General features: G+C 40.8%; 1 protein-coding gene across 3 annotated transcripts in view; it reads left to right on the top strand.

Moving 5' to 3' along the window:
- Positions 1-25,094, top strand: part of acss1 (acyl-CoA synthetase short chain family member 1) — a 76,716-nt gene extending 51,622 nt beyond the window's left edge. For 2 of the 3 annotated variants that reach the window (XM_087991562.1, XM_087991561.1), the window contains exons 12-14: positions 1,489-1,552; positions 15,160-15,278; positions 22,503-25,094. In XM_087991562.1, coding sequence (XP_087847688.1) covers positions 1,489-1,552; positions 15,160-15,278; positions 22,503-22,682 — 363 coding nt within the window. In that variant the 3' untranslated portion in view covers positions 22,683-25,094. Of the gene's footprint in view, positions 1-1,488; positions 1,553-3,489; positions 4,391-15,159; positions 15,279-22,502 lie in introns of those variants that run through there. The other variant, XM_087991563.1, reaches the window with a different exon arrangement.
- Positions 25,095-25,305: the final 211 nt, after the last annotated feature.

Genomic DNA, 25,305 nt, shown 5'->3' on the forward strand with positions numbered 1-25,305 from the left:
GTAAGAGTTGCAAAGTCTCATGGTGCTGTATGAAAAAATAAATCTTCATCTCTGTCTTGCATTTTTAAACAGTGATTTCTAGTTCTAGATCCTCCCAGAAGAGGAAACATCCATTCCACCTAGACTCTATCAAGTCCCCTCAACCATATTCCAATCAACATTCTATTAGCTTTCATAATATTTGCTGTACCTGCATGTTGACCTTTAAAGGTTCATGGATTAGGACACTTGGATGCCACTGCATCTTCGAGCTCTGCAATATCTTACCATTCAAATATTCTTTTTTTATTCTTCCTGCCAAAGTGGACAATTTCACATTTTCTCAAATTACACAACATTAATCAGATCTTTGTTTTCTCCCTTAACCTATCTTTACCCTTTTATTTCCTCCTTATGTTCTCTTTACGACTTCCTTTCCTATCTATCTTTGTGTCATCAGCAAATTTAGCAACTCTACCTTTTGCATCTTCCCCTAAGTCATTTATATAGATTATAAAAAGATGAGCGTCCAGCACTGATCCCAGTAGTACACCACTCATTTCACCTTACTAACGAAATAATGGGTAATTTATACCTTCTCCCTGAATCATTTTTACTAACCAATTTTCTATTCATACCAATATGTGATCCTGCTAAAACTGAGAGTTTTATTTTTAACAATAATCTTTGATGTGGCATATTGTCAAATGCTTCTGGAAATTTAAGTACAGTAAATCCACCGATTCTTCTTTCTCCACAGTATGTTACTTCCTTAAAGAACTCCAAAAAATTGAATAAACATGATTTCCCATTCACAAAACCATATTGATTCTGATTGTTGTCTAACTACCTTGAATTTACTAAGTGCTCTGCTATGATGTCTTTTTGTATATTCGCTATAATGTATGATCAGCTAAGTGCTGTGGAGAGTGTACTGCTTCTGGTCTTCTTTTTGAATAAAAGAGTTACATTTGCTATTTTATAATCTAATGGAACCCTCCTCGAACCTCGAGAATTTTGGAAAATTTAAACCAACACACCAACAATCTCACTAACTATTTCTTTCAAGATCTTAGAATGAAGTCCATTAAGATCTGGGAACTTGTTAGCTTGCAGCTCCAACTTTCTTTGCTCAGTGCTATTTTTCTGGTGATTATAATTTTCTTGAGTTCCTCCCTCTCCTCCTTGTGGAACAGGGTCGCGGGGCTGCATGGTCTGCTCCTGCTCCTATTTTACTGCGTCTTCCTGATATTCAGCCACTTGGAGGGATCTGCAGGGTAATACTTATTCTGTTTGGCTTTGTTAATGCACCTTCCTTGGTCATCGGGTCCTTGGGTGGAACTCAAGTTTAGACCTTCTGCTTCAAAGGCAGAAATGCATGCACTGCGTCCACTTGTAAAACAGTGCCTTGTTATTACAGTATTCCAAATCTTTTATGAGAAGAAATAACTGGAGGTTAATAGGAACCTGTTAATTGAGATGATGTTTCTCTGTTCAAATGGTCTTTAGGCTGAACACCCTGATGTGCCAGAGACGGCAGTGATTGGCTTTCCTCATGACATGAAAGGGGAAGGTAGGTGAGAGAAAGTGTTCTCATAATTAACCCAATAAATGTGAGTAGACTCTGGCACACAAATGTAACCTACAAAATTCTCAACTTGTAATGGCATGTATTTGGTTCAGTGTAATGTGGAATTTTCAGGTGGTTAAATTGAGCCTGTTAGTTATTACAGCCTCCATGTCAATTTGATGAAGTTTATAAGCTGTTTGTTTTGGGTCAAAAAGAAAAATATGCCATGTTTGTTCCAGTACAAAATACTAGCACTTTTGCTTCTTAAGCCATTGACTGTCTGATATCCATCCAGAATGCTCTTGCTCAAGTACCCTGGAATTACTTGCTGATAAACAGATCTATAACTATTAGGAAGCATTTAATGGCTTACAATGAACCTTAGGGCAACATGAGGAACGTGTGCTGACAGTGTGTTCCCATGCCCACATGTTAAGAAAGAGAAACAAAAACCTGGCTTTGTCAGACCACTTTACAACTGCAGGAAATCGCAAAGCCAAGTATATATTCTTCAAACATAGTCACTGTTGTCATGTGAGAAACATAACAGTCAATTTGTGCATTCGGCAAGGTACCCCATGGGACACTGGTAAGCAAGATTAGATCTCATGCAATACAGGGAGAACTAGCCATTTGGATACAAAACTGGCTCGAAGTAGAAGTCAGAGGATGATGGTGGAGGGTTAGATTAGATTAGATTAGATTACAGTGTGGAAACAGTTGTTTTTCAGACTGGAGGCATGTGACCAGTGGAGTGCCGCAATGATCGGTGCTCTGTCCATTACTTTTTGTCATTTATATGACTGATTTGGATGTGAATATAAGAAGTATTGCTAATAAGTTTGCAGATGACACCAAAATTAGAGGTGTAGTGGACACCGAAGAAGGTTACCTCAGATTACAACGGGATATTGATCAGAATGGTCAATGGGCTGAGGAGTGGCAGATGGGGTTTAATTTAGATAAATGCAAAGTGCTGCATTTTGGGAAGCAAATCTTAGCAGGACTTATACACCTTAATGGTAAGGTGCTAGGGAGTGTTGCTGAACAAAGAGACCTTGGAGTGCAGGTTCATAGCTCCTTGAAAGTGGAGTTGCAGGTAGATAGGATAGTGAAGAAGGCATTTGGTATGCTTTCCTTTATTGGTCAGAGTATTGAGTACAGGAGTTGGAAGGTCATATTGCGGCTGTACAGGACATTGGTTAGGTCACTGTTGGAATATTGCGTGCAATTCTAGTCTCCTTCCTATTGGCAGGATGTTGTGAAACTTGAAAGGGTTCAGAAAAGATTTACAAGGATGTTGCCAGGGTTGGAGGATTTGAGCTATCGGGAGAGGTTGAACAGGCTGGGGCTGTTTTCCTTGGTGCATCGGAGGCTGCGGGGTGACGTTATAGAGGTTTATAAAATCATGAGGGACATGTATATGATAAATAGACAAAGTCTTTTCCCTGGGGTGGGGGAGTCCAAAACTAGAGGGCATAGGTTTAGGGTGAGAGGGGAAAGACATAAGAGACCTAAGAGGGTGGTACGTGTCTGGAATGTGCTGCCAGAGGAAGTGGTGGAGGCTAGTACAATTGTAACATTTAAAAGGCAATCGGATGGCTATATGAGTAGGAAGGGCTTAGAAGGATATGGGCCAGGTGTTCGTAAATGGGATTAGATTAGGTTGGGATATTTGATCGGCATGGACTAGTTGGACTGAAGGGTCTGTTTCCATGCTGTACATCTCTATGACTCTACAATAAAGTCCTATAACTAGCATTATGATATAGTAATGACCAGATAGATGTTTTAGTAATAAAATGAAGAAATGTGAATCCTGACAAGAAAACAGAAATTGATAAGAGAAACTCAAAAGATCTTTGAGAGAAAGCTGAGCTAACATTTTAAGTCCAATGACACTTCTTCACAATGTTAACTCTGTCTGTCTCTCTCCACAGATACTGCCAGGTCTGCTAAATTTCTGGATCAATTTCTGTGTATATTTTTAGTCGTGTTGGTTGAGGGACAAATGATGACCAGGCCACAAAGTAGATCTTCCTTTGCCCTTCTTCCAATATTGTAATAGATTTTTTTTACATCCGCCTGAAATGGCAGAAGGAATTCAGTTTAAAATCAAAAGGTCACCACTTCTGATGGTGCAGCCCTCCATCGTCACAGTACTGCACTGAAGTATCAGTTTACATTTTGTAAAGAGCCTGGTGGAACTTGAATCCACAATCTTCTGATTCAGAAATGAGAATACTGCCTCAACAATATTTTTCCACAGATTTTCCACGTGCCATACTGTTAGATCAAATGGTTGGAATTCTCAAATGATACCTTGATAATCATATGGCCCAAAGAACTAGTCATTAATTTCCTCTTCCTGCTTCAAATTACAGTACTAATGTTTAATGCTTTGGTGTATGATATTCTTCATGTCTGCCTAAGCATGACAATATTCCTGTTCCCTGCAGCTGACATCATGTATATGTTATTTATTTTAATTAAGTTAAAAACAGTATTTCTTGTTAACTGTATTTCTCACCAATCTGCAATAACTATTGCAGAAAGTGTTTCATAATATTGTCCTTTGTCCTTCCCTTTGTTATCTTTTCCAAAAATGTCTATTAAAGGGTGTGGCTTGTGTTCAGACTTAACTCTGAAATTCTTATCCGATCAAACACAAAAGATGACTTCTGCCTTTCCACTGAGCAGAAAAGAACAACAAACCTTACTTCCCAACAAACACAGTACAGTCCAATAAATATTTTTATACAATATGTTGTACTATTAAACAGATGCTTCTCCCTATCCTAATGTAAAATATATTTTAATGTTCCCCATTAACTAAGTACCTTTCATGACACGAGAATTGGTGGAGAAAATGGGAAATAATCTTTCAAAAATAGAGGCTAATTTCTTAAACAATGCCTGAAGGATTTAGGTTAGAACAGGGGAATGGGTTCAGACACTTCTTTTTTCTCCTGAGGGCTCCTTGTGAAGACAACTTTTGGATTTTCAATGGCTACTGCTATCATTCTCAGTAACTCACTTATTAGATGATTCAGTTACATTGTAATGCTACTTTCCCTCTTGTGGTGCTGTGGTAGCGTCCCTGCCCCTGGACCAGAGAGGACTTAGTTCAAGTCACACCTGCTCCAAGGGTGTGGAATAATAACTCTGAACAGGTTGATTAGAAATATAGATTAAAACAATGTCACACCACTTTCTGTATTTGTCTTGGTATATGCGGCATTTGGACTCACACAGAAGCAGGATTAAAGGAATACATCAAGATTGTGAGCAACAATCAGCCCTCCATGAAATTTAAAGCCACAACACAGACAGAAAGCATTATTTTCCTAGACACCATTTGCATAAAATAACAGGTACAAGTTTGCAACAGAAGCTTATTTTCTAAATAACTGACATAATTCAACACACCTTCTCGAATGGTAAGGTCACAGCCAATGCCATTCTGTATTCATAAATCTGAAATATTTACGCCAAGCAGTACCCTTCCTTTTCCTGCATCTCAGATCTCAATCTCAGATGTAAATTTAATAGCTGACACAGTTTTCATTCATTACAACAACATCCACTCCACTTTTCTAATATACCAGCTCCTGAACATATGCATTAAGTTAGAGATTCCCCGTTCATTTGTATGTAATTTGTTATTTCAGTGATTTCAAGTTTTCCCAGCTACTAGTTAGGTGAATGTTCCTTTGTTGACAAATTTGAAACTGTTCTTTCTTGTTTGAGGCCTTTGTCTCTCTCCTTGACCCCCTTGCAGCCTTCCCCTCTCCCACTTGCTGTCTCTCTCTCTCTCTCTCTCTCTATCCTGCATTCTTTGTTGCCTTCCTTTCACTCTCATTTGCAGTTTCTTTCTCTCTCAACTTTCCTTGCTGTCTCCCCTTTCTCCTACAATGCCGCTGCGACCTCCCTCTCCCACCAAACTCCACTTTATTGCTTCTCTCTCTATCTCACATGTACTTGTGGCATCCCTCTCTCTTCCACAAGCACTGTGGCCTCACTTCTCTATTGCAGTCTTTCTGTAATCCCATAGCTCACTTGTGGCCTCTTTCTCCCACCACATCCCCAATAAGACTGATGCACCTGACTCTTGGTTCCAGTCTCCCTTGATGCTTCCCTTTCTCTCTGAAGCTGCTTGCTGCCTCCCTCTCTACAGGCTCAACCTCAGACCCTTCTCCACTCAAATTGGCTCACCCCTCCATATTTCCATGGCTGCTGGCCCAGAGTTCCTTGGGGCTTTTCCGAGCTGCTGAATGCTCTCCAATCCTGTTTCCTGTTAATAGGTTCACTAGTGAACTTATCAACAGTGGACACAAGAGGGTTGCCAAACTGAGAGTGAAGGAGCAGCTCTCACCATTTCCTTCCATTTCTATTTAGAGAGAGACTTCTGTCTAGTTGCCTCCGTGAATGAATTTTCTCATTCCTGAATTAGTTAAGTAAAATATCTGACTTTTAAGTCCTAATGAACCCTCTATTGGAACATCATTAAAACCTTTTGGTATGGTGATCATCTTCTTAATATACAAAGGAAGAATGAAAGCATTGCTACGTGTGACTATTCATTAAGAACTTGGAAAGTATGAGATTTGTAGAATGTAAAATGTTTGTTATTGTGTCACCTAAAATAAATGCATAAGAAACAAACGACAGGCAAAAGTAGACACTGGGCCACTTCAAACTGATGCTGGAAGCCTAGTGTCGGGAGATAAGGAAATAGCAGGAGAATTTAACAAGTACTTTGCGTCAGTCTTCACAGTGGAAGACATGAGTAATATCCCAATAATTAAAGGGAGTCAGGGGGCTGAGTTGAGTATGGTTGCCATTACAAAAGAGAAAGTGCTAGAAAAGCTAAAAGGTCTTAAAATTGATAAATCTCCTGGCCCTGATGGGCTACATCCTAGAGTTCTGAGGGAGGTGGCTGAGGAAATAGCAGAGGCGTTGGTTGAGATCTTTCAAAAGTCACTGGAGTCAGGGGAAGTCCCGGATGATTGGAAGATCGCTGTTGTAACTCCCTTGTTCAAGAAAGGATCAAGACAAAAGATGGAAAATTATAGGCCAATTAGCCTAACCTCGGTTGTTGATAAAATTCTAGAATCCATCATTAAGGATGAGGTCTCTGAATTCTTGGAAGAGCATAGTCTGATTAGAACTAGTCAACATGGATTTAGTAGGGGGAGGTCATACCTGACAAACCTGTTGGAGTTCTTTGAAGAGGTGACAAGTAGGTTAGACCAGGGAAACCCAGTGGATGTGGTCTATCTGGACTTCCAAAAGGCCTTTGATAAAGTGCCACACGGGAGGCTACTGAGAAAGGTGAGGGAATGGCGTTCGAGGTGAGCTACTGGTATGGATTGAGGATTGGCTGTCTGACAGAAGGTAGGGAGTTGGGATAAAAGGTTCTTTTTTGGAATGGCAGCCGGTGACAAGCGGTGTCGCGCAGGGCTCAGTGTTGGGACCGCAGCTGTTCATGTTATATATTAATGAGCTGGATGAAGGGACTGGGGGCATTCTAGCGAAGTTTGCCGATGATACAAAGTTAGGTGGACAGGCAGGTAGTACTGAGGAAGTGGGGAGGCTGCAGAGGGATCTAGACAGTTTGGGAGAGTGGTCCAGGAAATGGCTGATGGAATTCAATGTGAGCAAATGCGAGGTCGTGCACTTTGGAAAAAAGAATACACGCATGGACTACTTTATAAACGGTGAGAAAATTTGTAAAGCCAAAGTACAAAGGGATCTGAGAGTGCAAGTCGAGGATTCTCTAAAGGTAAACATGCAGGTTGAGTCTGTGATTAAGAAAGCGAATGCAATGTTGTAATTTATCTCAAGGGGGTTGGAATATAAAAGCACCGTTGTGCTACTGAGACTTTATAAAGCTCTGGTTAGGCCCCATTTGGAGTACTGTGTCCAGTTTTGGTCCCCACACCTCAGGAGGGACATACTGGGTGGCATGGTGGCACAGTGGTTAGCACTGCTGCCTCACAGCGCCTGAGACCCGGGTTCAATTCCCGCCTCAGGCGACTGACTGTGTGGAGTTTGCATGTTCTCCCCGTGTCTGCGTGGGTTTCCTCCGGGTGCTCCGGTTTCCTCCCAAAGTCCAAAGATGTGCAGGTCAGGTGAATTGGCCATGCTAAATTGCCCGTAGTGTTAGGTTAGGGGAATGGGTGGGTTGTGCTTCGGCGGGTCGGTGTGGACTTGTTGGGCCGAAGGGCCTGTTTCCACACTGTAATGTAATCTAAAAAAAAATCTAATCTAATACTGGCACTGGAGCATCTCCAGCGGAGATTCACACGGATGATCCCTGGAATGGTAGGTCTAACATACGAGGAACGGCTGAGGATCCTGGGATTGTATTCATTGGAGTTTAGCAGAGTGCAGTGGAGGCCGGGACGCCAAGTGTCTTCAAGGCAGAGATTGATAAATTCTTGATGTCACAAGGAATTAAGGGCTACAGGGAGAATGCGGGTAAGTGGAGTTGAAATGCCCATCAGCCATGATTGAATGGTGGAGTGGACTCGATGGGCCGAATGGCCTTACTTCCACTCCTATGTCTTATGGTCTTAAATAACTACATCATATATGTAATCTGTGATTTGCAGATATTGTAGGACCAGGTCATGAAAGAATGAGAAGGCATGGGAGAGAGGGGTAGGAGGGGCATATCTTAACATGAGGGATATTGATGGGCTATTGGAGATGTTTTGGGGAACATTAAGTTTTCTGGAGTGTGGGAGTGTGTGGGGAACAAAAGGTCTAAGTGCAAGTTTATTTTCAAACATCTTGGGACAAATTCCCACAGAGGTGGACCTTTTAAACAGCCTGCCTCCATGGCTGGCAGGTGCTGTTGCTGCATTTGAACTTTGGCTGGGAGCATTTAGCTTAACCTCAGCCTCTTCCCCTGGCCCTGAAGATCCTGTCTTCGGAGCAGCCATTTTTGAGGCAGTTGAACAAAACTGTGAGTTTTCCTGACTTCTGCTACATGTCTCGAGAATAAAAACAATAACAAAGTAGTACGATCCCAGAGGTTTTGTTGGAATTGAATGTAATCGCCACGTAACAAGTTATTATGGACATTAAAGATATTGTCAAATCATAGTAAATGAGGATTATAATGTAAAAGTGACCTTTGGTACTGAGCATGAGAAAAATACCTAAAGTTGGCCTGACAATATAGGTATGATTAATAGGAGGAAATAAGATGAAAAAGGATAGTTTGATATTCTCATTGGTCCTTTAATTCCAAGCAGTTGGCACTTTCTACACTCCCTGATGTCCATCCCTACACTTGAACTTGTTGTGGCAAATGTATCTGGTATGAATTCTGAGGTCAGGTTTGCCTTATGATATTACAACAAAATAGAGAATGTTACTCTAATTGGGAATCACTGCTGTAGCTGACCAGTTAATAGTGTGGTTGAGACAAAGTACGGAATTGTTCCATTTCCAAGACTAGCATCCGTTTCCTTAACATACACAACAATATGTACTGAATACTAAGCCCGAGTTCTGTGTAATTTATATACAAGCCATTTGCTGCACAATGAGAAACAACTTGAAGAACAATAATTGCCAGAGATGTTACTGGGAAGAGTTATCTCCACTTTGTTACACTTAATGTGTTTCAGGGGAGCTTCCTATCCATTAATGAAAGTTGGCATGATGTTGATTTTTTTTCCATTTAAAGGTGGATAAATCCCCAGGACCTGATCACGTGTACCCTAGAACTCTGTGGGAAGCTAGAGAAGTGATTGCTGGGCCTCTTGCTGAGAGATTTGTATCATTGATAGTCACAGGTGAGGTGCCAGAAGACTGGACGTTGGATAACGTGGTGCCACTGTTTAAGAAGGGTGGTAAGGACAAGCCAGGGAACTATAGACCAGTGAGCCTGACGTCGGTGGTGGGCAAGTTGTTGGAGGGAATCCTGAGGGACAGGATGTACAAGTATTTGGAAAGGCAGGGATTGATTAGGCATAGTCAACATGGCTTTGTGCGTGGGAAATCATGTTTTACAAACTTGATTGAGTTTTTTTGAGGAAGTAATAAAAAGGATTGATGAGGGCAGAGGGGTAGATGGGATCTATATGGACTTCAGTAAGGCGTCCAACAAGGTTCACCATGGGAGACTGATTAGCAAGGTTAGATCTCATGGAATACAGGGAGAACTAGCCATTTGGATACAGAACTGGCTCAAAGGTAGAAGACAGAGGGTTGTGGTGGAGGGTTGTTTTTAGACTGGAGGCCTGTGACCAGTGGAGTGCCACAAGGATCGGTGCTGGGTCCTCTACGTTTTGCCATTTACATAAATGATTTGGATGCGAGTATAAGGGGTACAGTTAGTAAGTTTGCAGATGACACAAAATTGGAGGTGTAGTGGACAGTGAAGAGGGTTACCTCAGATTACAACAGGATCTGGACCAGATGGGCCAAGGATTGAGAAGTGGCAGATGGAGTTTAATTCAGATAAATGTGAGGTGCTGCATTTTGGGAAAGCAAATCTTAACAGGACTTATACACTTAATGGTAAGGTCCTAGGGAGTGCTGCTGAACAAAGAGACCTTGGAGTGCAAGTTCATAGCTCTTTGAAAGTAGAGTCGCAGGTAGATAGGATAGTGAAGGCGGCATTTGGTATGCTTTCCTTTATCGGTCAGAGTATTGAGAACAGGAGTTGGGAGGTCATGTTGCGGCTGTACAGGACATTGGTTAGGCCACTGTTGGAATATTGCGTGCAGTTCTGGTCTCCTTCCTATTGGAAAGTTGCTGTGAAACTGGAAAGGGTTCAGAAAAGATTTACAAGGATGTTGCCAGGGTTGGAGGATTTGAGAGGCTTAACAGGCTGGGACTGTTTTCCTTGGAGTGTTGGAGGCTGAGGGGTGACCTTATAGAGGTTTACAAAATTATGAAGGGCATGGATAGGGTAAATAGGCCAAGTCTTTTCCCTGGGGTCGGGGAGTCCAGAACTAGAGGGCATAGGTTTTGGGTGAGAGGGGAAAGACATAAGAGACTTAAAAGAGGCAACTTTTACACAGAGGGTGGTACGTGTCTGGAATGAGCTGCCAGAAGAAGTGTTGGAGGATAGTACAATTGTAACATTTAAAAGACATCTGGATGGGTATATGAATAGGAGGGATATGGGCCTGGTGCTGGCAGGTGGGACTAGATTGGGTGGGATATCTGGTCGGCATGGATGGGTTGGACCGAAGGGTCTGTTTCCATGCTATACGCCTCTATGACTCTAAATCATTTGCCCTCTCTTGTCACCTTCTGTAGCTTCAACTAATGTTCAACACCTGAACAATATTGTTAACCTCTTTAAAAAACTTTACCTAGAAACCAGATAAAAGTCAATTGTTTCTGGACTATACTTTCAATGAAATACAGATTACAATAATCATGTTTAACTTAAATATGTTTCATAAGTGAAATAGTTGTTCTTCCACAAATTATGGATTGAATGATTCTTTGATTGACCAAAAATCTAGGTTGTATGGCATAGTTGCTGAGATAAAGCCACAAAAAAGACAGTGGACGCTGTCAGTTATAGATTCAACAACAGTGTGTACATACCAGCTATTTTTAAAATAGCTTTTGTTGTTAACTTATCCTGTTGTTTTGAAAGCCATGGTGTCAGGAAAATTAATGCTTTCCTTGTGTGCTGTGGCATTATGTTTGTGGAGGGGTAATTGATTATTTAGAATGTAGATGAATTCTTCTATTTCAGCTTAGTGTGAGTTCAAATACCGAATATGTGAACCCAAATACAGAAGGTAAGGTTATACATTCATTGCATCATCTCTTAATAGATTCATAAGAATGAAAAAGAAGCTCCTGAAAACCAAAAGTAGCTGGCAAAAACCAAAATGTCGCCCACAAGAACTTATGTAGCCTTAGACTACAGATTCCATATTCAGTTGCAAGGGATCATTTCAGGAATTTAAAGTTTTTATGACTCCCACTTCACAGAGTATTTCTTTGTTGACAGGTTTCAAATGATTTTCTCTCCTTTGTAGTCTTCTCTCTCCTCTTGTTGTAGAGCCCTTCTTCTCACCCCTCCACCACAGCCTTTGCAATCTTCTTTACCTCCCCATCTTTCTTGCAACGTCTTTCGCCTCTCAACCCTATTTCAGCCTCATCCTTCCCTACACTTCTTGTAGTCATCTCCTTTCCCAGCCCCTTGCAGCCTCCTTCTCCACTCATCCCTCTTGAGGCCTTCTCCATGCCTCCGCATCCTTTGGTATTCTCTTTCTCCTTCCCAGCCTAAATGTGCAGCCTCCTCCCCTCTTGACAGTCCCTTTATCCTCTAGTAATTGACTTCCAACAGCTTTTTTGCACTTTTCTCCTTCACTACCCACAACACCCAAGCTCTTCAGCCCCTCAGACCCCTCTGCAGTATCTTCCACCCTCAACCCCATCTTGCAGCCTCCTTCTCTAGGTCGATGACCCACTCCCAGCGATGCCAAAAGCTAACTCCTTGGTGAAAGGTTGTTCTAGCACCCCAGACAACTGCTCTTCATTATTTTCCTAATTGCACTCTGCTCTTTCAATCAAAGGCTGATTCTCATGTTTTTTGATGATGTGGAGGTGCCAGTGTTGGACTGGGGTGGACAAAGTTAAAAATCACACAATACCAGATTATAGTCCACAGGTTTATTTGGAATTTCAAGCTTTTGGAGCACTGCTCCTTTGTCAGGTAGCTAGTGGGGCAGGATCACAGACTACAGAATATATATTAAAAGATCCAAGTGTCATACAACAGGTGGGATGTATTGAACAAACTAGATTGCTGTTAAGTCTTTAATCACTTAGAATGGGTTGCAGGTTTCAATTTATTTAATATGTAAATCCCAGAACTTCTTTCAGGTCACATTCCTGAGATAACTTAAGGTTTTAAAAAAAAGTGACAGCTCAGCTCAGACAGTACATTAAAGGTGTGAGGTTAGAGACTCTGTATTCCAACCTTGAGTCAGATCAGTTCTATTTCCAAAGTAGGAATTTATAAATGACTGACTGCCTACAGATTGTGTTCTTTTTGAACAAAATAGAATGTATTGGCAAACATAAATCTGCAAATGCAAATTCACTCCATAGACTTATATGTGTGTGTGAGGGAGGGGGAGAGAGAGAGAGAGAGAGAGAGAGAGAGAGTATGCATGAATGAGATCTTGGGTTCACGTCACACTACAGGTGAACCCACTACACGATACACACCCTTTCTTACACACAATCATACTCATGTCGACTCTCTCTCATACACATGCACACACCCACACTTCACACTCTCGTGCACACCCAGGGACATATACTCCATCTCTCTCTCTCTGACACAAACACACACTCTCTCTCCCCGCCCCCCCCTCAAACACACACACACACACACACAGATAAGTCCATGGGGTGAATTTGTATTTGCAGTTACATTCTATTTTGTTCAAAAAGCACACAACCTGTAGGCAGTCAGTTCACATGACAGTTTATAAATTCCTACTTTGGGAACAGAATACAGACTCTAACCTCACAATTTTAATGCATTATCTAAGCTGAGATGTCACCTTTTTTTTGAAAACCTTAAGTTATCTTGGGAATGTGACTTGTAAGTAGTTCTGGTATTTACGTATTAATGAACTGAAACCTGCAACCCATTCCAAGTGATAAAAGACTTAACAGCAATCTAGGTTTGTTCAATACATCGCATCAGTTGTATGACACTTTGATCTTTTAGTATAAATTCTGTGTCCTATGATCCTGCCCAATTAGCTACCTGACACAGGAGCAGTGCTCCGAAAGTTTGTACTTCCAAATAAATCTATTGGACGATAACCTGGTATTGTATGTTTTTGATGATTGCTTTCCCAAGTGCATCTATCAGTAACAAGCATGGGGGAGACGTAGCCTGTGCTTGGAAGAGCAGTTCCTCACAGATTCTATCCTATGTACTTAGAGGGGTAAATTTCTCCCGTTGGTCACCCCTATAATTCAATTTTCCTAGGTGGTTTGGTGGCTTCTGAGGGTGCATTCACCTACTGCCTTCATGCATTTTGAGCCCTGATGTGCAGGTGAGCATGAAAATCTTGAGGTTGCAGACTTCCATTCCTTGTAGATCACTTTCTTAAATTAGGTTTTAAAACAATACAATGAAATTTGGTGAACAACAGAAAACTGGCCCAAAAGATTTTAAAATTATAATGGAGCTGATGCTGGTCAATGATTAATTAGTAGAATTTTAAGCTAAACATGTTGAAATTATTTTGAAACTGTTTTATCAGAAACATTAGCTTCTTGGCTTCTACTTTCATCCTGTGTGTATGGCCTAATCTTTAATTAGCTCTATGAAGTTTTATTTCTTTTAGTTTCATGTTTGTTTCTGTGAAAAACCTTTCATGTAATTGGTTGCTTGGAAAGCTGAGATATCCCCAATGAACAGCACTGCAAGCCGATGATACGAAGTTAGGTGGACAGGCAGGTAGTACTGAGGAAGTGGGGAGGCTGCAGAAGGATCTAGACAGTTTGGGAGAGTGGTCCAGGAAATGGCTGATGAAGTTCAATGTGAGCAAATGCGAGGTCTTGCACTTTGGAAAAAAGAATACAAGCATAGACTACTTTCTAAACGGTGAAAAAATTCATAAAGCCAAAGTACAAAGGGATCTGGGAGTGCTAGTCGAGGATTCTCGAAAGGTAAACATGCAGGTTGAGTCTGTGATTAAGAAAGCGAATGCAATGTTGTCATTTATCTCAAGAGGGTTGTAATATAAAAGCAGCAATGTGCTACTGAGACTTTATAAAGCTCTGGTTAGGCCCCATTTGGAGTACTGTGTTCAGTTTTGGACCCCACACATCAGGAGGGACATATTGGCACTGGAGCATGTCCAGTGGAGATTCACACGGATGATCCCTGGAATGGTAGGTCTAACATACGAGGAACGGCTGAGAATCCTGGGATTGTACTCATTGGAGTTTAGAAGGTTAAGGGGAGATCTAATAGAAACTTACAAGATAATACATGGCTTGGAAAGGGTGGACACTAGGAAATTGTTTCCGTTAGGCGAGGAGACTAGGGCCCGTGGGCACAGCCTTAGAATTAGAGGGAGTAAATTCAGAACAGAAATGCGGAGACATTTCTTCAGCCAGAGAGTGGTGGGTCTGTGGAATTCATTGCCGCGGAGTGCAGTGGAGGCCGGGACGCTAAGTGGCTTCAAGGCAGAGATTGATAAATTCTTGATGTCACAAGGAATTAAGGGCTACGGGGAGAATGCAGGTAAGTGGAGTTGAAATGCCCATCAGCCATGATTAAATGGCGGAGTGGACTCGATGGGCCGAATGGCCTTACTTCCACTCTTATGTCTTATGCAGTATCACTGCATAATGATGAGGTTGAATTTCTCGGCAGAGATCTTTTAATTGTCCATTGAGAAGTTGCGTGCAGCCTTGCTTCATTACTGATTGTACACTCCTGGCCAAAGTTTCTTGATGATTTAGTTGTGGATGTTATTGAAGCCTTGCTTCAATTAACTTTGTTTTCTGGCATTTGGCTTGCATTTTATCGACAGTGTTCTCAGGCATTTCCTGGTTTCTAAAAGATAACTTGTGTTTTGTTTCAGCTGCATTTGCCTTCATTGTTTTGAAAGATACCTGCTCCATTTCTGAACTGGTCATTAAAGATCTGAAAACAAATGTTGCATCTAAGATTGCTAAATATGCTATTCCTGATCACATTCTGGTGAGTGGCCTCCCTTGCTTCTCCAAGTTTACTGTTAACAGTCAATGAACATCAACCTCACACAATATATGCATTAACTCTAGTATGTGATGGAATGTTGAAATTGAATGGGGAGTGAAGTGTTTTAAGCTACACTGCAGGGCCAGTTTTTGTTCTTAGTTAAGAATGAAGGACAAAAGAAATCGAAGTAGACCATATGGCCTTTTAAGTGTACTCAATCATTCAATACAAAATTGGCTAATCTTCTGTCTCAACTGCATTTTATCATCTATCCTCCCACCCCATGTACCTAGACTCTGAGAGACTGAAAATGTCTCTCCTAGTCTGAAATGTGTTAAAAATAAAGAGGATCCACAATCCTCTGGGACAGTGGCTTCCAAAGATTTGCAACATTTTGAACGAAGGGGTTTCTGTTCATGTTAGTACAAAATTATTGCTTCCATATTTTGAGACAGTGCCTAGAGTCCCCAGTCAGGAGAAATAAATGTCTCAGGCATGAATCTTTGCTCCTGATGTGGGAGTGCCAAGTACTGGAACATTCCCAGTTTGGTAAACCTACTTGGTAGAAAGTGCCCTGTGTGTCTAATTTTCAGTGTAAGAGATAAAGCTCCATTCCCATGGCAACTTAGAGATCGCCAAAATGGGTAGCTATCTGAAAGGCTGATCTCATAAACTGAGACTTAGGCCCAGCCACAAACAAGAAAAGGTCACACCCTCTCATCCCTCACACACTTTTCAATTCTCATTCATGCTCACTCACAGCACAACCACAACAATTCATATCCCAACTACCTACTCACCCCCTCTCCTCTCTTATGGCTCCCTAAAAAAACCCACACCAATTTATGGCTCTCTATCCACACTCAGTGGCTGTTTGTAGTCCTATAAATACCAACATTGTGCCAACTCATGTCACCCCCACCCATCTGACAAAAGTGCACTGGAGAGCTACTTGTAGGAAAATCTATAAATCCTTCTTCAGTACTGATTGTCGTAGCTAGGACAAATGCTGAGATGAAGTAAAATTCTAAATGCCTATGGATGTCTTCAACATGTTATCAAAAACACTGATTTAAAGAAAGAAACACTATATTTAAATTCCTTCAGCAACTTAATCCCTTATAAAAACAAGCATTTATAATCTAGATCACAGATTCCAGATCTTTTAACCGTTTGGAAATGTCAATCAAACTGTGAACCAACATACATTTATTAGTCATGTGATACAATCCTAGAACAATAGCTCTAAGTCTTATATCAACATGTCGAATTAGGTATAAAGCTTTTTTTAAAAAAAAATCAGTAAAGATAAGGAGATTTAAATGCATTTACAACTTGTAAGTTCCTTGACAGTTTGACACAATCAATAAATGTATCCAATTTTGACACACATCCATGTCACTTCTAATAATTCCAGATGGCACATTACCCCTAAAGATGTCCCTGGACCTTTCTAACTAAGTACCCTACCTTTGGACCTACTGAAAATGTAAAGTTCACAAGTTTCATTTTTGACCCTGCACTCATAAAAACTGGATTTGGTTGAAGGCATCTGCATTTTAATATATTGAGCCCTCTTCATGAACCACAAATGCACCTGATACAAGCAGCCCTTGTGCCTCCACCTCCCAACTGTGAAACAAACAGTAGATGGAAAAAGTGTGGATTGCAGATGCTGGAGATCAGAGTTGAAAATGTGTTGCTGGAAAAGCGCAGCAGGTCAGGCAGCATCCAAGGAACAGGAGAATCGACATTTCGGGCATAAGCCCTTCCTCAGGGCTTATGCCCGAAATGTCGATTCTCCTGTTCCTTGGATGCTGCCTGACCTGCTGCGCTTTTCCAGCAACACATTTTCAGCAACAAACAGTAGATGCCATGCTCAGGGACATGGCTTCTTCAATTTGCACAGTGGCCATTTTGACTAATCCAGAAACGCTTGCCGTCCCCAGGAAAATTTAGGCCTTAGTATTAACCTTGTATCAATCTTTTTCAGAACCTTATGTGTTTCAACTGAGATCCCTTCTTATTCTTCCAATCTCCAGAGAATATAGGCCAAATTCATGCAGTCTCTTGTCATAGGACAATGCTGTCCTTACTTGAATAAATATTGTGAAACTTCACTGTACTGTTCCCTATACAAATATATTCTTTATGAAGACAAAAACTACACACGGTATTTCAGGTATGGTTTTGCCAAAGCCCTGTATACCTTTTGTAAGCTTTCCTTACACTTGTATCTCAATCACCTTGCAATAAATGATAAATTGCAATTTACCTTTATAATTGCTTGCTGAAAATACTCTGTATTCCCTATGAATACATTTAAGTCCCTCTGAACATCAATATTTACAAATTCTGTGTCATTCAAAACAAAAAACCTTATTACTTACTCTTACTATTAAAGTAAGTAATTAGGGTGGGGGGACCTGGGTCTGGAAGGGATGCTGTTCAGAGGGTCGGTGCAAACCCTCAGAGGGTCGGTGCCTCTTTCTGCACTGTAGGGTTTCTATGCCTTCCATGGCAGCTGTAAGCATTTATGTGGTGGTCAGGGAGCATTTAACTAGACAGGAGATGGTGGGCGGCAATATTGCCACCTCCTGCCTCCAACCCGAATAAGTCAGTGGTGGGAAAGCCCATGGACAGCCTTTTTAACCTCTGACAGGTTGAGACATCATGAACCCATGGTGGATGTGGGAGTTGATGTGCAGGGGGCACAATAAGGAAATCTTTTCAGGGTTCCTTGTCAGATCCGTTTTGGTGGAAGGATTCTAAGTCAAAGAATTCAGCATTGGGAAGATTGGGTCTGCTGAGAGCATGCACCCCCTTACTGCCAACACTCCTGTCCCTCCTCCATGACACTCACACCATGACATCCATTATCATTCACAAGTGGCCATGGGACTGAGCAATATTATTGACCTTGGTAGGTGTTATGACTGCCACTGCCTCCCAATGGGTTGTTGCTGTACATTGCTGCCAGCCCCTGATCAGTCCTTGGTTCCAGTTAAGTGCCTGTGTGGCACTAAAAGGAGATGCAGGGCTCTGGCCAGCTATTCAGTTGGAGAGTAAGACTCCTATCATTGTCATTAAATATCACCTTTGTATCTCTGTGTAGCTTCTTAGTAATCTCCTTACAGTTTACTTTCCCAGGTAAAAACAGGGTAAAAACTAGGTTTACTTTCCCATCCAAATTTGTATTGCATTACTTTTGGTCTCTTTACTTAAGTCACAAATATAGTTTGGAAGCAACTAAAGCCCCTTCAATGATCTTTACACTCCACTAGTCCATGCCTGCCAATTTGAAAATGCCCCATTTATACCTACACTTTTCTTCCTCTCTGTTAAATAATCCTCAAATCCATGAGCTTTTATCTTGTGTACTAAACCTGGTTCCCCTCAAAAAGCATTGATGTATTTATCAAACATGATCTTTTAAATCCTTCCTTGTAAAGATTTATGTGGAGTAGTGGAAGTGTTGTGGCTGATAAACAGACTGACAGGATGGACTTGTCACTATTTTCATACCTTCACACTCTTCTTTGGGAAGAATTGTTTGAAGTACTGTGCAAATTCACAGGCTAATTGATAATCTGACAGGCCACAATATAAAAACTCATTCCAAGCACTACCGCTGTTAGGTGGTAGTGTGGGGGGTTATAAATAAAGAAATGGAAATAAAGTATAAAACAGCAGATTTAGCATATCTTAAAAAAAACTCCTTCCATGGTCTTAATCATATTTTCTTAGCTGAATAGATGATAATTTTTCTGTGGCAGGAGGGTTAATGAAAGTTTTTGAAGTCTCTACCTGCTAGGATTATTTGGAGCAAATTTTAAATCCTACCCATTCTGAGTCAGGCAAGAATATTATAATTGAGCTCAAGGCTTGTTTCTTCGCTGTGCTAATGTGGAGGCAATGCATAGGAGATGGAAAAGTTGGTAAAATCCAATGGAAGCAATAGGGGATTCCTGCCATAAATGTGGCTATGTGAGGTTATTGACAGAGTATGCTTGCTACAGGTCAGCCCCCTTTGCCAGTAATACCTCCACTTACCTCAACCTAATGATCCTTTTCTCATTAGCATCTCATCCAAGAGCCACAAAAATTCATTACTTAAGATGTGTATATGTTGGTGATGGAGAGGGGTACGAGGTTGGTGCTAAGTTTCTGCTTTTGCAATTGTCATGCATTAAACTATTGTCGCTCCATCAAAAGCAATATTTGCACAACCATTATTCTTTGTACAATAAAACATATAACTTACATTAACCAGAAAAAGCAACCTTCGTAATAAAGGTGCACAATTTAAAAGTTTAAGGTAGTTCACCTCAACTTGAAACTTCAACAGCACATTCCACTCTTCTTATATTTTCCTCCTACCAATCCCCAGTGATTCTTCGATGCTGGTAAAGATATCAACAGTGTATAGTTGAATATCTTCCTTCATTGAATGTTCAGTTGATCACCCTGAAGATCACCTGGGAGCAAGGGACTAGCTGAAACTGGTTGACAATTAAAGGCCTCAATTTGTCTTCACTGCCATGACATGTGGGGTAGTGTACAAAGGTCTTTTTAAAATCTGATTTCTTCAAAAGGCAGGGAGAAAGTGGAAGCATATTAATTACAGTCAAGGCAGATGGGCATGCATGTGTGAACTGGGGATACACCCGTCTCCAATAAGATATCATTTTTCCCCTCATTTTGTTTATCCCTGCTTGGTCTTCAAAGCCCAGGCTGTTCCCTAGGTTGCCTAATCTGTTTCCACCCTAAAAGCCAGAAATTTAACTGGTTTCAGATGCCATTGATAATCTCTGTGGGTCTTAATAAGATAACAGGACCATGAGACATAGGACAAAAAATTAGGCCATTCAGCCTATCAAGTCTGCTCCACCATTCAATCATAGCTGTTGAATTTCTCAACCCCATTCTTATTCTGTAATCCTTGATCCCCTTGATACTCAAGAACCTATCTCTCTCAGTCTTACATATACTCAATGACCTGGCCTCCACAGTCTTCTATGGCAATGAATTCCATAGATTCACCACTCTGGCTGAAGGCGTTTCTCCTTATCTCTGTTCTAAAAGGTCTTCTCTTTACTGTAAGGCTATGCCCTCAGGTTTTAGTCTCTCCTACCAATGGAAACATCTTCCCAACATCTATTGTACCCACCCCAACCAGGCCATTCAGTATTCTGTATGTTTCTGTTAGATCCCCCCACATCCTTCTAAATGCCATGGAGTATAGACTCAGAGGTTTCAAACGTTCTTCATATGTTAAGTTTTTAATTCCTGGGACCATTCTCATGAACCTTCTTTGAACATGCTCCAGGGCCAGTACATCCTTACTGAGATATGGGACCCAAAACTGCACACAATACTCCAAATGTGTTCTGACCAGAGCCTTATAGAGTTTCAGAAGTACATTCCTGCTTCTATATTAAGTCCTCTCAAAATAAATGCCATCATTGCATCTGCCTTCCTAATTACTGACTCAACCTGCAAGTTTACCTCGAGAGAATCTTGGACTAGAACTGCCAAGTCTCTTTGCACTTCAGACTTGTGAATTTTCTCCCCATTTAGAAAATAGTCCATGCCTCTATTCTCCTACCAAAGTGCATGACCTCACACTTTCAACATCTACTCTACTCACCCCAACCAGGCCATTCAGTATTCTGTATGTTTCAGTTGGATCCCCCCACATCCTTTTAAACTTTCCCACATTGTACTTCATTTGCCACTTCTTTGCCCTCTCTCCTAAGATTCTGATTAGATTCTCTACAGTGTGGAAACCGGCCCTTAGGCCCAAAACGTTCACACCATCCCTCCGAAGAGTAACCCAACCAGACCCATTCCCCTATCCTATATTTATCCCTGACTAATGCACCTAACACTGTGGGCAATTTAGCATGACCAATTTACCTGACCTGCACATCTTTGGATTGTGGGAGGAAACCGGAGCACCCAAAGGAAACCCACGCAGACACGGGGAGAATGTGCAAACTCCAAACAGGCAGGCGGGAATCGAACCCAGGCCCCTGGTGCTGTGAGACAGCAGTGCTAACCACTGAGCCACCATGCCGCCCCACAGTCCAAACCTGTCCAAATCCTTCTGCAGCCTTCCTGCCTCTTCAATGCTACCTGTCCCTCTACCTATCTTTGTATTGTCTGCAAACTTAGTGAGAATGCCCTCAGTTCCTTCAATTAGATCATTAATTATAAAGTGAAAAGTTGTGGTCCCAACACTGAGCTTTGCAGAACACCACTTGTCACCGGCTGCCATCCTGAGAAGGACCCTTTTATCTCCACTCTCTGCTTTCTGCCAGACAGCCATGTTTCTATCCATACTAGCACCTTGCCTCTAACACCATGGGCCCTATCTTACTCAGTAGCCTCTTGTGCAGCACCTTGTCAAAAGCCTTCTTGAAGTTCAGGTAGGTAACATTCATTGGCTCTCCTTGGTCTAACCTGCTTGTTACTTCCTCAAAGAATTCTAGCAGATTTGTCAGGCATGACCTCCCCTTGATAAAATCATGCTGACTTTACCCTACTTTACCATACACCTCCAAGTATTCAGAAATCTCATTCTTCACGATGGATTCCAGAAATCTGGGGTGTTAGTCCATCTGGTCCACGTAATTTCTCCATCTTCAGGCCATTAAGTTTTTCTTGCACTTTCTTCTTGGTGATGGCTACCATACTCGACCCCCCTCACTCTCTTGCATTGCTGGGACATTACTTGTCGTCTTTCAGTCTAGAGATCACACACTATTGGGTTCAGTTGGGTGGAACTGCCTGTTCATGAAGGGCTGAAAGTTGAACATCAGTGTGTTCTGTGGGCAAGCTTTTTACAAATCCATAGAAATCCTTTGGTACCATCTTTTGTTTTGGAGGTGGTGGGTTAGGGGCAAGCAGCATGCTTGTATACCAGCCCCATTGTGCAAGCACCTGACTCCAATGAACCTTGAGCAATCTCAAAAGTCCAAGTTGGGAAAATCCTGCTGCAAAGTTGGCAGTGAGGAGTAAATTCTTTACGTAGTGAGTTGTTGCCACCTGGCATCCTGCAAAGGGAGCTAATTACACTGCATAATCGTTCATAAGGTTACTATTGTCTGCACTTGAAATGCCTGATGTTACACGTAGTTGGAACAAGCAATTATTTGCCACCAAAGGCGTATCTACTTCTATGGGTTTGGATTTCATTTAATTATTGTTTCCTATTTTCAGGTTGTGAAGCGACTTCCCAAAACCCGATCTGGGAAAATCATGAGGCGGGTGTTGAAGAAAATAGCCACTGATGATACTTCTAATCTGGGTGACCTCAGCACACTAGACGACCCTCAAATCATCTCAGAGATCATTGCAGCCTATACAAAGTATAAAAAAGACCACATGACCAGAAAATAAACAAGCAGTCAGCGTTCCTTAAATCATCCCAAAGTTTTGACACTCATAGAACCAACTGGTTGTATATTCTTAAAACGATACTTTTTCTGTATTGCACTTAAAAAAACCGAACAATGCTGACTTTAATTAACATTAATTCTGAATTGGTGCTAAAAGAAGAAATGATTCCTCCTTGTCCCTAATTTCCCCCTTGACCCTTCTCATGGAGACAATCACAATTACATTGGTCTAAGTGCCTGTAGTGTCCCAAAATCTGATCAACAGTATTCAGTCCATTTCTACAGTTGAGGTGGCTGATCTGCCAAGTCTATTTCTCACTCTGAAATGGCTATCTGTATTAGCACATTCCATCATATGTTGTTACGAGAAAATGATTGGGAAGCCTGACTGATGTTAAAAAATTCCCCTCATAACACATGGTATTATTCTACTGTGAGGCTTGTGTCATTCTCCTGCTAAAGGACTGATAGGGAATCAGAATTGAGATTTACTTGTCCTTGTCTACTTTACTGTCAAATATGGCATAAATTGTTAAAAAAATGAATTGAATTAATTCATAGAATCAGTGTGAATAAACTTCTGACTTGCTTTTAAAATGAAAGTAAACAGACTTTAGACATATACAACAAAGAATAACCGCAATAGCAGAGATTTTTTTGTATTTGTGCTCTTTTATGCTTGAAGTTTTCTGCTTATTATAGGCTGGCAAATGCAGAACTGGCCAATATGAAACAATATGTATTTGACCAAGGTTTGTTTGAACAAGTGTCTTGATCATCCAGGACATCTAGAACTCTGTTGTTTGTGTCTAAACACGCAGAAAGTCCCATAATTCATTTACCATCTCTGTACTTGCTGACCTACACTAACTGTCTTAATTGTAAAATTTCAATCCTGGTTTTCAAATTCCATCCTGATACTGCTCCTCCCTATCTCAGTAATCTCCCGCAGCTCCAAAACTCTGAGATATATTTATTCAGGGCATTCTCAGGATTATTCGGGTCTGATTTTCCCCCATTTCTTGCTGCCTGGACTTAACAGCAGAACCACAGCACAGCAGATTGCAATACGATGTAAATACATGCATGTTCTAACCCAGTTAAACCAGGCGATGAAAACAGCAAAATAAAACAAAGAACTGCACATGCCGAAAATCTGAAACAAAAATCAAAAATGCTGGAGAAACTCAGCAGGTCTGGCAGCATCTGTGGACAGAAAACAGAGTTAATGTTCTTTAGAACAGAACATGGAATAGCAGTTTCTGATGTGTAGGGAAAATTATTCACTAGAAGACAAATGTTTTTGAACACAGCCCCCCAAATGCATATGTTTAGTGAGAGCTTTATTTCAGTCAACCATTTGCCATTAAATCCACAGTAGACATACAAGAGGCTGGAAGAGCACAGCAAACCAAGCAACATCAGGAGGTGGAGAATTCAACATTTCAGGTATAACCCTTCTTCAGGACTAAATGTGCGGGGAAGAGGGAGCTACAGCCAAAAACAAGCTCCCCTTGTTCACACAACCAACTGACACCCAATTAAATCTTAATTAGTAATTAAGAGTTAATTAATCTGTTCCCTCATTCAATTGCATCTTTGGTATCCTTCAAAACACATAAGGCTAAAATTATATTTTTCTTCTTAAATAAATCTATATAATTTTTAAAAGACCTAACAAAATATACAAAAAGACAGCATATTACATTCTCTTCTGTTTCTCTGTGCATTAAAAGCTCCATTGTCCTTTTCCAGCATGTTAAATAGTTTCTTAGTGCCTTTCTTTGTAAAACAATCGATCGGATAGCTGATTGCTGCTATCCACCCATTTCAATTTAGAAATTTCTCCATTCTCCAGCATGTTTTAAAACTGCAATATTGATCTTTAGACATTTTTCATTTACACATTTCATTGAATGTACATTATCCCAGTGACTTATCAATGTAGCTCTCAGTGGTATTGCTATTCATTTACTTGAATTTTTTCAATATTGTTGAAAATAAAACTGTCATCTTTCAGCTCATCAAGAGCAAGAGTTTCTGCCACTAAAAGTACATGTACACTTTACTACTCTTTTGAACTTTTTAGCTTCCCCAGCTAAATGACAACATTTATCTCAATTTTCTATGAGAAAATTATAAAGCCTTCTGCACTTGAGAACCCATCTCTGAGAGTTTCATAACAAACATCACTACAAATAAGTGTCATGTTCCTGGCTTCTCCCAATGATACAAATTTCGAAACACAATTATCCATTTTTAATTTTTTTTCAATGTTTTGTTTGCCTGAATAATATGTTCCATCTTGCGATTTCTTAAGTTGTACTTAACACTAATACTTCAAAACTGGCAGCTGGTCTTGTTTGGTTGCCCAGTCAATTTAGCTGTTAAAATAAACTTCACAATTCCTTTATTTCAGTTTTGGAAGGTACTGCATCTCCTTGCATCTTTGATTCATAACAATGGTGTGATCATTTTCCTAATAAGGTTATTATTAATTTTATTAACTTGTCTTCTGTCATTGTTTGTGGCAACAATGACTTCTTGATCACATGGTGGTTTTCCTGGTTTTTACTACATGCTTCACCTAGTTAAACTATGCCTTCTATCTTGTCTTCTATCTC

The sequence above is a fragment of the Chiloscyllium plagiosum genome, unplaced genomic scaffold (genome assembly GCF_037043375.1).
Source record: "Chiloscyllium plagiosum isolate Xiang-an unplaced genomic scaffold, Cpla_swu_hap1 HiC_scaffold_10, whole genome shotgun sequence".
In the NCBI taxonomy this organism is placed as follows: Eukaryota; Metazoa; Chordata; class Chondrichthyes; order Orectolobiformes; family Hemiscylliidae; genus Chiloscyllium; species Chiloscyllium plagiosum.